We start from the raw sequence: 12,483 nt of genomic DNA, 5'->3' as shown, positions 1-12,483 counted from the left end.
CTACAAAGAGATTACAATCTCTTTATATAAACACCTTGAATCAATTCTAGAACTGATCACAAGTCTCTACTATTGTAAATCTGCTATGTAGTTCTTCTTTGATCTGATTATAAATCTTTCACAAGAAAAATTGCAATCACCTTTAAATTTGCAATCAAATTCTTTATCTACTCCTTCCTCAAATCTGAAATGATCTTCTTTTAATTCTTCCTCTTCTCAATCTGGTGTATGTATCTGGTTTGTCTCCTTATTCTCTTACACACACACTTCAATCTCCAAAATTGATCTCATATATATTTACCCCTTTAAGATTCAACAGACCCATCTTTTATTTATTAATTGTTATTTGCACCACTATTTGTTAACCATTACTAACAAAATTGCACCTTTTCCTATATTGTCGCTGCTCGTGTAAATCATATTATCTCTTTCAATTTTATATACTTCTGTAGACCAAACTTTTTGATCGTACCTTTTCATAATATGATAATTGCCGTTAACTTTATATCAATCTTTTATCAATTTAATCGCTGTTCATTTCCTTTGTAATTGCTGCTTGTTTTAAATGCTTCTCTTTTTGTCTTATTAATGACTCCTTATGCGATGTGTAAAAGATTTGCATATAAGACAAAAAGGTTTTGTCTTCTAGTAAAAGAATTTTGTCCTCATATGCCTTTTTGTATTATGTGTATCTAATACAGATTCGCTGCCCTTAGGTTAAGCTATTCTTCAATAATGAATCGCTGCATCATTTTGTCTTTATATACTTTTGGCTTATTCTATTTTTGTCTCATTCATTTTTATTTGTCTTATTCCCATTTTGTCTTCATTAATTAACTTCCATTACTTACTGAAATATAAGTGTAATCGCTGTCTTAACAGAAACAGAATCTGAATCATAATGATGCATTAACTAACTTCCATCTTTCACTCTTTAATCTGAATCATATCTTTTTATAATTTTATTGCATCAACATAAATGCTGTATTAGCAATGAAGTTGCTGTCTTAATGAATCGCTGTCTTAGAACGTTAATTACTGTTTCTTTTCTTTAATCACTGCTTTCCCTGTAATAGCTGCATAACATTTATATCTCATTCTTCTTCTCATTCGTCATGACATCGATGAAAATTTTTCAGCATCCATTACAAAGCCACTAATTGCCAAAATTGCCCAAGGATGCAAAGGAAACTTTTCAAAAACCACCAACTACTAGCCAATTTGCTAAAGCCAAACAAGATCCATCTAAAAATCCAAGCCCAAAATAAGAAGTCACTAGTTAACATTGTTTGTTTGGAGAAATTTGAATTTGCAACAACAAACAAATATTAAAGTAATATTATTTCCTAAACAAATATTTAAGTAAATATTATTTCCCAAAGTGTCATATGATCCTAACTTTACTATTTTGGGATAGTTGGGCTTAGTATTTTTAGTAAGATCTATTTTAGATATTTTGAAAAATGGACATGACATAGACTAGCCCTTCATTAATGTAATTGTGAGTCGCCTTGCTATTAATAAGAATTGTTACCTTTTGTCCACGCAAAACATCTTTTAACACATAAAGCATTATATCTTAGTGCCCCTGAAAGTGCTATAAGTGTACCTCCTGAATGCTCTCCTCCTTGGTGCTCATGCTCGCTCTTGTCTACCTCCTTATTGGGCTCAAGCTCATCATTCTTTGTATCGTCATCAAAAACTACCTCTATGTAATGAGTTTGCCCTTTTCTTCAAACACCTAGGTTTTGGTTGCCAAGGATCTTTGCATGTGAAACATAGCTTTTTCCTCCGTAGTTCATTCTTGGACACCTCCGTTTGCTTAAGAGATGATACCTTGGAAGGTGTTCTATTCTTTTGAAAAAGGTCTCCTGGGTAAAATAAGAGGTCCTTTCTTGTAATAAAATCTATCCTTTGTCACTGAATCAAATTCCCTTACTAAACCCTTGAGGGGTTCAGCTAGACCTTCTACAAAAAGGACTGAGAGTCTTCTTTCCGTCACATCTGAGATCATCACTGCAAGCCTCTGAAATTCTGCTACATAGTCTTCTACCTTGCCCTCTTGCTTCAGCTGTGCTAACCCCCTGAAATGAGTTTTTGGATCTCTTCTGTCAAACCTCTCAACCAATCTTTGGCGAAAGTCTTCCAAAGTAGTGATTGAGTCATGCCCTTGAGTTGCCATACTGAGTGGATCTGGTACCACCCTTGATAGCGTCAATCTCTGAGGAGGCAAACTTGATAGCCTCTTCTTCAAACATTGGATTCAGTGAGAAATATGTGTCTAACTTCTGCAACCAAGCCTCTTGCTGAGGAGCTATTAGATCCATCAAAGGTTGGAATGGTGATCTTTCCCAAATGGTGCTGCATGTCTTTCCTCTCTTCATACATTCTTCTCCTATGCCCACTCCTTGTCTTCATCTCATAGAATTCTGTGAAGGTCATGTCTCTGCATATGGCAATGCTTAAGGCATTGTATTTATTAGGAAACCTTGCCATTTCATCCTCTTGATCAGGTGTTCTTCCTCTTTGCTTGCTGCACTGCCTTTTTCCAGAAATTTGACCTTGAAGGTTGCTGTATTGGTTGAAGCTTTCTCACCACCCGAACTTCTCTCTTTCGCTCCATTTTGTATATGTCTATTGGCACTCAACTGCTGGTTCAATCCTCTTAGGAGCTGGACCATTTCCCTCATAGAATCCCTCATGAAAGTAATATCTCAAATATCTTTTTCTATCAGATGTAATTGCATCTGTATTTGCCGTGTATGAAAGTCTCAACCTTCAAATTTTTCAGTGAAACTTAATTTATCCATGATAACCTCCACAAAATCTTACTTGCACCTAACACTGAATAATGTCTCTAGTAGAGGGAGCCTAACAAAACTATGCACACGGGAGAAATCCCATGAAAGAGAAATCTGCATCAATGCAATATCAAACAATCAACACAATTTGGAGAAGCACTTTTATTAGAGATCGATGCCACCCATATGTTCATTCCTTGCAAAAGAGCAATCTAGAGTCTTGTTATGGTACATGACCAGCAGATTTTCTACCACAAACTGTAAATCAAGGAAAAAGATCTGAAGAAAATTAGGTAGGAGATAGCTACAAACTGAACTCTTCACCCTGCCATGAATACCAGCACTAAAAAGGCTAAGAAGACTACACATGAGGGGTGGTAAGATAATGATGTGCTCCATTTTACCCTACTGTTGCTGATCATTTAGAATTATCTTCTGCTTGCCACTGACCTTCCTTTGAAGTGGCTCATAAACACTTCCATGATTGGATGCATAAGAATCTACAGCTGCGGTGTGTTAACAAGGTCTTTTTCCTTTATTTTATATTATCCACTAACCTATATCAAAAAACACACTAACATTTAGATCTATCTTCTGCTCACCACAGACCTTCATTTGAAGTGGCTCATAAACACTTTCATCATTGGATGCATAAAAATATACAGCTGCTGCGTGTTAACAAGGTCTTTTTCCTTTATTTGATATTATCCACAAACCAATACTATATCAAAAACACACTAAATATCAACCAGAACAAAGCCAAGGAATATTTCAACAAACATGACTTAACTTTGGTACAATAGGGCAGCGGAAGTTCTTCTTTTGACCAATCACAACTACTCTTAATAGCCTCAGTAATATTCTTAAAGATTTTAGATGATTTGCAATGTACAGTATGGACAACAATAAACAAAAAGCTTTTGGAGCGATGACCTCTCGAATTCAAACTAATAGCAAGAATATAGAAAGAATGCAAGCTCCAAAATAAAACTTGCAAACTTATCTTTTCTCTAACCTCCTTCAATATAACAAGTTGCATAGTTGTTGGTTGAGTTATCCACAAAATGATGCAGAAAGACGACAAGATTCACACACAGGGCCTACCCATCAGTGATTCCATCTCCTTTTGAGGCGTTGCCTTGTTTTCCAGCTCTGATACAATGAGAGAATCAATAGCATATTCAGCACATAAAACTTGTATTTTATTATGCCATACAAAACCATTCAAAATAATACATATATAAAGGAAGGAGTCTTCCTTGATTTTCTCTTTTATAGTTTGACTCATTCTATGTTTGGCGAGTTGTTAAAACAAAATGAGCACTAACAAATAACAAAATAAGCACTAAAAAATTTCTTAACACTACCTACGAAGGAGGCTACTTGGGAAGAATTTGGAAATATTGATATTTGTTGAGAATTTTAGATAGGAAGAGATGGAGACTTGAACTTTCAATTGTTTGAGGATAAATAAATTCAAGTGGGGAAGACTTGTCATGTCCATATTTTCCATAATCTATGTTGTGGATGTAAAATAATTCCATCATCCAACGTGGATGACTTCGAACTCCACTCAATGATCTTCATCTCTTTGTTCCATTGCCAGAAACATCTCAATCAGGAAGCTTTTTTATCCTTTACTTGGGATAGCTCAACCTTAGACAACTTGTAAGACATGTTATTCGAAAAATCAGATCACAATCAGACAAGCTAGAAACCTGATAGAGGAAGAACTTAGTGGATAACTTGATGAAAATGTTCTGATTCAAGACTACAAACGTGATTGTGGGCAAAATTTTTAAGGGTACCAACAAGGTGAAATGCACCTTATAATTGAGTGTAATGTCCCCTAATTAGTTATACTTTAAATTAACCTAAATTTGCCCAAATCTAAAATAGGTAATTAAGTTTATGGGAGTACTTTTGTATAGTGTTTTCCATTAGTATTATATTTGTTAGAGAAAATCAGATTTGTAGGTTAGTTGCCATTCTTTATTATCCAATTCTTAGTGCACTAGGGTAGGCTAGTTTGATAGGGTGTCCAAGAGACCCTCCACCCTAGGCCCAAGACCAGATGCTACATCCATCTTGGCTCCATGTGGCAGGTGTTAAGCATCCATCATGGAGTGGCATACCCAAGTGAGGTGTCCTATCACCATTCCCTCTTATCACAACCACCTCCTCTCTTAAGCCCAAGAGAAGATGCTTCATCCCTCTTGGCTCCATGTGGCAGGGGTTAGTCATCCACCATGGAGTGGTGTACCCAGTGAGGTGTCCTATCGCCGTTCGGCCTCATCACAACCACCTCCTCTCTTAAGCTCAAGAGAAGATGCTTCATCCCTCTTGGTTCCATGTGGCAGGGGTTAGGCATCCACTATGGAGTGGCGTACCTAAGAGAAGGTCCCACATACATTAAGCAATGAGTTTGCAATTGATATGATTTTATAACAGTCTTGTAAGGGTTACAAGTTCCCTTAGTTTAGCATTATTATACCATCATATCAATCAGTCCTTATATTGTCCATATTATTGTGTTATATCAGATTTTGTGACAGCATTAAATTACATTCATTATAAGCTTTATAAGTTAAGTTCATCACATTATATTTCAAGTTATCATCATTATAAAATTAATTCCTATCACATTTATATTCTTATTATATCTGATTATGTTCATGTATCAGATTGTAGTATCCACTATCTTTATAACTGTGATAATTTATTGGATGATCAGCTATGTTACTGTCTGTAACTTAATAACAGTTTTGATCTGAACTGATCGATGGTGATGTTACTGGATGCTTTGATTCCTTTCCTTTATATCTCTCAATGTGAGGGAGAGGTCACATTTCTTCATCATGTATGCCCTTTGGCAAGAGACACACCCTTTCACCATTAGCACTCTTTACTCTTTGAAAGAGTGCAACTCTTCATTATTTCTGCCCTTTGAAAGGGACACAACCTTTCACAATCAGATCTGCACTTCTTATTTAAGTCAGTTCTGCACTTCTGATTCCCAAACTATCCCCTCTCAAATGAGTCTCTCTTCTCCCTTTTACACCTCATATTTGGGAGAGTCACAACTTATCATTTCATGCCTTTTGTCCATTCATTAATTTAATTAAAATTTTAATTATATTTAATAATACTTTAATATTTTCAATTTAAATTATTTTTATTCTTTTAAATTTTAATTTTATTATTAATATTTACCATTAAATTCTATTTCAAAGTGGGGACATTACATTGAGCCTATTTGAAATGCTTACTGTTGAGTGCTCTTAGTTTCTCGTCTACTGTTTAACAATTTCATATTATAAAATATGCTATAAAGGATTGATTCTTTCAAAAGTTACATGTAACTATGAAATGTAATAGAGTTAGATAGTATCCATGATGTGTATTCATGTATGCAAGTTGTTGCTTAACTTTTCCTTTGTTATCTTTGTTATTTTGGTTTCCTTTTTTATGTTCTTGGAAGTGTGACTAAAATAATAATATAATATGGTTGTAATCATTATCAGTTTTGTCCATGCACTGGCTGAATTGCATCTCTTAATTTTCGTCTAATCTTTGTCATTTTGTGCAGTAATTGAAATTCCAGGAGATGCATCGATTGCAGACACAGTGCAGATTCTTTCAGAACACAATATTTTGTCTGCTCCAATACGGAATCTAGATGCAGATGATACCACAATATGGTATGACAGATATCTCGGTTTGGTGGACTATTCAACAATTATATTGTGGGTCTTGGAGAATGCAGATCTTGCAGCTGTTGCTTTAGCAACAGGATCAGCAGTTGTTACAGGGATGGGAGTAGGAGCAGTTAGTGCTTTGGGAGCACTTGCGTTGGGAGCAACTGGTCCTGCTGCAGTTGCTGGATTGACAATTGGGGCTGTTGGAGCAGCAGTTGCAGGTGGAATAGCTGTTGAGAAGGGCATTGGAAAGGATGCCTCAACTGCTGCAAGTTATTTAGGTGATGACTTCTACAAGACCATCCTCCAGGAAGAGCCTTTCAAGTCTACTGCTGTAAGATGAATTTCTTAAATAGTTAGGATTGTACTACAAGTGATTGCAATTTTTACTAAACTTTGCTCCACAAATAGTAAAATAAAATACTCAATATGAGTTCTTTGACATGCATTTGGTGTGGCTCTTGCAAGAGGTTTGCATTTCTATTGGAATTAAGCTTTTCTGAAATTACAAAATCAAAGGATTAGTAACTCTATACATGATCCACCGCTTTGGTATGCTGACAACTCTTATTTGTCTTTATATCTGCCCATATTTATTCTTAATTTGCTTACTTGTAACAGTGAACCACAGGAACTTGTCTTTGGTTTGTTCTTTCACCTCCTCAAATACTAATTCATGGGATTTTTTCTGTGGTCTAGAGCTCGTTCTGAGATTCATGCTGAGAGAGAAAACACGATTGACTTAATTGGGATGGTGTGAATGTGATTGATGTATCTTGTATAATCTTTCACAAATAGTGGCCACAAACAATTTTGCATTACTTTTTATCAAAAGAATTTTGTAGTTGAAAGTGAGCCTAGTGATTTTGAAAAGAAGGGGTTTGGGAGATGCAGTTGAAAGAGACTGAGTGAGAGGTGGGCTATTAGTACTCTTGTTTGATGTGTCATTAACCTTTTAAAAAGTGAGTACTTTACCATAGTCATTGTCAACGGTTGGAAAAGTTGAACGATAGAAGGGGGAAGAGGTGATTTAAAGAATGGTATTAGTAAAAGAAACAAATTGGTTGAGGGTTTGCATACATTGGTGTAGAAAACAGATCTTAGTGAGAATTAAAAATTAGGATGGGACGGGGGGCATAGGGGCATGTAAGCGTGGAATAAAGAAATGAAAGGAAAAGGTAGGTGGGGTGTGATAAAGAAATAGGAGAGAATTAAGTACTTAGAAATTAAAGAATATAGAATATAAAAGGGGACACCAAATCCATACTGGTCATTAATCTTTTTAAATAGTCACAAATAGGCCACTTCTAGGATGATTCTATCCCTTAAAGTGGTAAGGAAGTCATGGAAATTAAAGAATATAGAATATAAAAGGAGACACCAAATCCATACTGGTCATTAATTTTTGTAAATAGTCACAAATAGGCCACTTCTAGGATGATTCTATCCCTTAAAGTGGTAAGGAGGTCATCCCTTGGAATTTTTTACCATTTTCCACACTTAGCAACATTTTCCAAATTTTCATACTTTTCTCGACATTTTTTCCTTAGCAACATTTTTTGCAATTTTGACAACATTCGACAACATTGACAAGATTATACAACTTTTGACAACTTTCTTGCTCTTTGACCTCAATTCTTAATTGTGATGTTTGTTCATGGATATCGGACTCAAAACTTGGATTCCTGACTTGATCATACCTTCAAGGACAAAGATTGCATTCTAAGTCATTTCAAGGATTGATCAATAGTTTTAAACCAGACTAACAAGACATGTTGAAACCCAAACAAAGGTTAAGAGACTAAAACTATTGCCAAGCCAAGCAAAACAAAGCAAAACTACCTAATCTAGCAAGCAGAAAAGTGGGGATCCCCATTTGAAATGGGGCATGTGCGTTTACAACACAACACTATCGTTTTTGGTGTATATGCCATCCAAATTTTTTTAAATCTTCTCTTTTTATTGTTGTGGCGTTTGACCTTGCCATTGTTTACTTCATAAATGAAACCTCTTCACAACTCTACAAGGACCAAACTTCTTCATATTTAGCTTATTGTATGTTCCAATTGTAAATTATTTCAAGAAATATATCATTACTTCATCTCCAACCGCTAACTATCTTTATCTCCTTTTCACATCAACCTTTTCCTTATATCTACTATTAATCTTCTCCTAGTGACTCTGTACTTCGGCATTAATTATTGCTAGTACAACAAGGAAGTAATCTTAGTGAAGATCGTCAAGGATAAGTGCATATCAAGGAAGAAGATTCCTAAGCAAGAGGATGAGCTTGCACGCGATAATCAAGCATAGGCAAAAGGAAGATCAAGATCCAACAAGGACATCACAAAGTCAGGATCAACATATCATCAAGCATATGCTACATCAAGCCCATTTCACATTATAAGATCAAGGACTACCAAGAGGTAGGATGTTCAAGGAAAAATGCAACACAAGGAAGAAGATTCCCAGGAGATGAAATTGTGCAAAAAAATATGATCAAAGTTAGAAGACTTGATAATGTTAAGATACAATCTGGGAATATGATATATCCCAATCACCATCATAGTCAAAAAGGCTAAGTAATGTTGAGTATCAAGAGATATGCCTCAATCACAAGCACATTGTGATGATCTACATGAAAAGCGATGAGGTGGAATTTGTTGACGGGTGTTTTGACACACTCACGGACAGTCAGGTAATTTGTGTAAACAATCATCACCTCTCCTGAAAAGTAATAAGTTCCGAAAAACTAACTACTCCAAGGTCTCTATAGTCGGGTCTCGACGATGATGGGTAGCTCAACGGTTGATGCGGTTGTACTTGTGAAGGGGCATGCTGGTTAAACGAATCCCAATAACTTCCAATAACTTTACTTTTTTTTGTATTTTACGGTTTAAGATCCTCTTTCGAAATAAATTGCAAAGACAGGGAAACAAGAAAATAACAATGAAAGTAACTCAATAACAACTTAATGAGCTACTTAGTAAGTACCCTGCAATCCAAAATCATCAATATCATCCAAATTAGCATTCAATAACGGAGCTCCAATAAACCTGCAAAGTCAGCAACCTCACAAATTCGTGGAAATAATATCATCACAATATCGTCTATCCCAGTATTTCTCATACACCACTTACGTGCGCAGTATGATTCATAAAGCAATAAACATAAGACCAGAACCAGTTGCCGATTTCAAATAATAGACAATACCAGACTTCAAAGAACAAATTAATAGCACATACGCATAGATCAAGCAATCTATACGCTGCTTCTTGTATTAACTTCAAAGAATGTATCACAAAAAATAATCTAGTTCATAACAATCTGCAAAAAATAATCTAAAATCTCTAAGTGGGCATCAAATCATCAATTTGTGGACCCTTACAAATGAATCAAACTCCTCAATCTATAGAGTTTCTCGTCCTACCTTCTAGGAAATAAATCTACCTAAATTAAGAACTAAAAAGCAAAGAGTCGCAGTTGACATGCAAGTCTCTGCCTTAGACTCCAGTCAACTATTACGAAATTGGGACTCAGAGAGCACTACGAAAACAGTGCTACATGAGCCAAGCTTTTGTAGTCATGCAAAATTTTGCTCAAAACTAAAGTGTAAGTTGGAGGTAGAGTTGAAGCCCCAATGTGGTGTCATGCAAAACTCCTTCAAAATGTCATGCTATCATTACCAACTATATGTTTATCTTTCACTTCTTTTTATAGGTCTTGTAATTGCTAATGATAGATGCAATCACTTCAGCAGGAGGATCAACAACATGTTTGATTCTGAACTTATACTTCCTCAAAATCTCCTCTGCATTCTTTCTTACACCTTCTAACTCGTCTATTGTTTCTGTGGCCTGTTGACATTGGGTTATCAAATATGTATACCTGTCCATTAACGCAACATTAAACTGAGTCAGAGCTGCAAAATGTTGTGCCTCATATGCATCCCACTGGCGGAGTACCTGGTCCTCCTCCATACGTCCAACACTGGCTATACATTGGCTATACCAAGCCCAAAAACTCCTAATAACTGCCCTAGAAACTTCTCGTACTTCTCCACTACCCTGAGAAGGGGAGACCGAATACCTGTTATATCCTTCTCATACTGTTGAAGCATTTCAATCTTCAACTCCAAAATGTATTTGTAGGACTGCAAATTTTCACAACTATCTTTGCCTAAGAGGTCTTCCCTTATTATAACCTCTTCCCCAAGACTCAAAACTTTATTCAAAATTTGAAACTGTTTGCCAAAAATGTTGAGCTTCCGCTCCCACGGCTGAGAACAAGAAGCTAACGCTCCTCCAACCTGCATGGCCTTTACATATTCCCTCATGGTGTTTTGCAAGAATAATCTACTTTTTAGAGGCATTTATTCGTGCCCATGTCTTTGTTGTAGCTACCATCTGTCTTACCTCAACCAATGCTTTTATATTTCCTTTTGGGAGTGATGAGGTTGAGGGTAGGTTACACATGTATCTAGGGGCTTACCCATCTGTACCAACAACTGCTTATATTGTTCCAGCTGTGCCTTGACCTTTGAATGGAAGATGTGCTCCTTTTCTATTCGGCCCCTGATGACACTAGTAGCAAGTTCTAATGTATCTAGCTCTCCCCACTTGGTCTGTTTACCCAATTTGACCTGTGAAACCTGCTATTTCAGGGAGTCTTGACCTTCAGCTTGTGTTGGAATTGCTACATCAGCAATCACCTCACCAAAACCTATCCTTGACAAATGGTGCATTGTCTTTGCTCTCTTTGTTTTCCGTGGTTCTTTAGTGATGGCCTGTTGTAATGTAACCTTTGGTAGCACCACTTTCTTCTTCTTCTCAAAGGTGAAGTTTAACCATTGTGGCACATCCTTATCCTTTTCACCTTCATGTGGCACGATATCAACAGTCACCACGTGTACGTTTGATTGCTCCTCTGCTTCATCTTTCTCCTCTCCAGCTTGCTCCTGGGTTTGAATATCTGGGGTTGATGTAGCCGGTGGAATTCGGGCAGTTCGAAGAGTGACATCAACATCAACTACTGTTGCTTATGCAACTCTCCTAACCTATCACTCATCTCTTATTCAAACTCCCTGCCACTTTTATCTGCTTGGCAGCTATCTCTTTTAGTAGATCTTCTTGGTTCTTTGGAGTTAAGACCAATCTTTCATCCTATGAATCCTCAGGCTCATTTCATTCGTTCTTTCCCCCAAGTGGCTGCTCAACTAGTAGACCCTGTTCATCAATGTTCATGGGGTCAATTGGTACCTGTTCCTTGAGCTTGGTGAACTTCTTTTCTTTCTTCCCTGCGTTTCGTCTTTGTACCAGTTGTTCCATAGGTTGCTCATCCTCTTGGTCAGAATCTGATTCAATGTTATGAATGCTTACATTTTCTAGAGCAGGAAACAATACTGTAGTTACTTGAGGTAATGTTGTTGATGTTGCTGCAAAGACACCGGATGATGTTGGCAGAGGGGTTGTAGTGGTTGATGTCAAAATTGGAGCCTGTGTGGTAGCAATTGGCGAGGGCTGAGTAGATGTACTTGTCGTATCAGGAGGAGGTTGTGTATTTTCATCAGTTTTCTCTTGTTCATCTTCCTCCTGAATGCCTTCTCCTAGCTTTTGCCCAATTGCTGCCCTAACAGGGAGTACCTCTACCAATGGCATAGCTCCTAACCCTTCTCTGATTCCAAAATCAGCAGCCTTCTTCAGAATTTCGGCCTTACTCATTCGCTCATGGACTTGCTTGAGGAGTTCCTCAGTACTTTCTTCGGGTTGCGCCACCTCTTCTGGGTCCGTAGAGGTATTCTTTCTAGAGCTGAACCTTGTCTTGCGGGCATACTCCTTATAACCCCTTGACTGAGGAACACCTGAGGTTGATTCCTTTTGCCTCCCCTTCGAAGCGTTCGACCTAACCCTCAAACTTAGCCACTGCCTAGTTTTGTCTATAACAGTTTGAGTTACTCTATCTATATCCACCTCTTCATGCCCCGA

The 12,483-nt window shown here is 37.0% G+C and overlaps 1 protein-coding gene across 2 annotated transcripts in view; it reads left to right on the top strand.

Annotated features, from left to right (window-relative positions):
• Positions 1-12,483, top strand: part of LOC131075837 (SNF1-related protein kinase regulatory subunit gamma-1-like) — a 108,926-nt gene that overhangs the window by 82,817 nt on the left and 13,626 nt on the right. For both annotated transcript variants that reach the window (XM_058012758.2, XM_059218586.1), the window contains one exon: positions 6,391-6,833. In XM_058012758.2, coding sequence (XP_057868741.1) covers positions 6,391-6,833 — 443 coding nt within the window. The remainder of the gene's footprint in view (positions 1-6,390; positions 6,834-12,483) is intronic.

The sequence above is a fragment of the Cryptomeria japonica genome, chromosome 3 (assembly GCF_030272615.1).
Source record: "Cryptomeria japonica chromosome 3, Sugi_1.0, whole genome shotgun sequence".
Taxonomy (NCBI): domain Eukaryota; kingdom Viridiplantae; phylum Streptophyta; class Pinopsida; order Cupressales; family Cupressaceae; genus Cryptomeria; species Cryptomeria japonica.
This window is presented reverse-complemented; position numbering and strand designations above follow the sequence as displayed.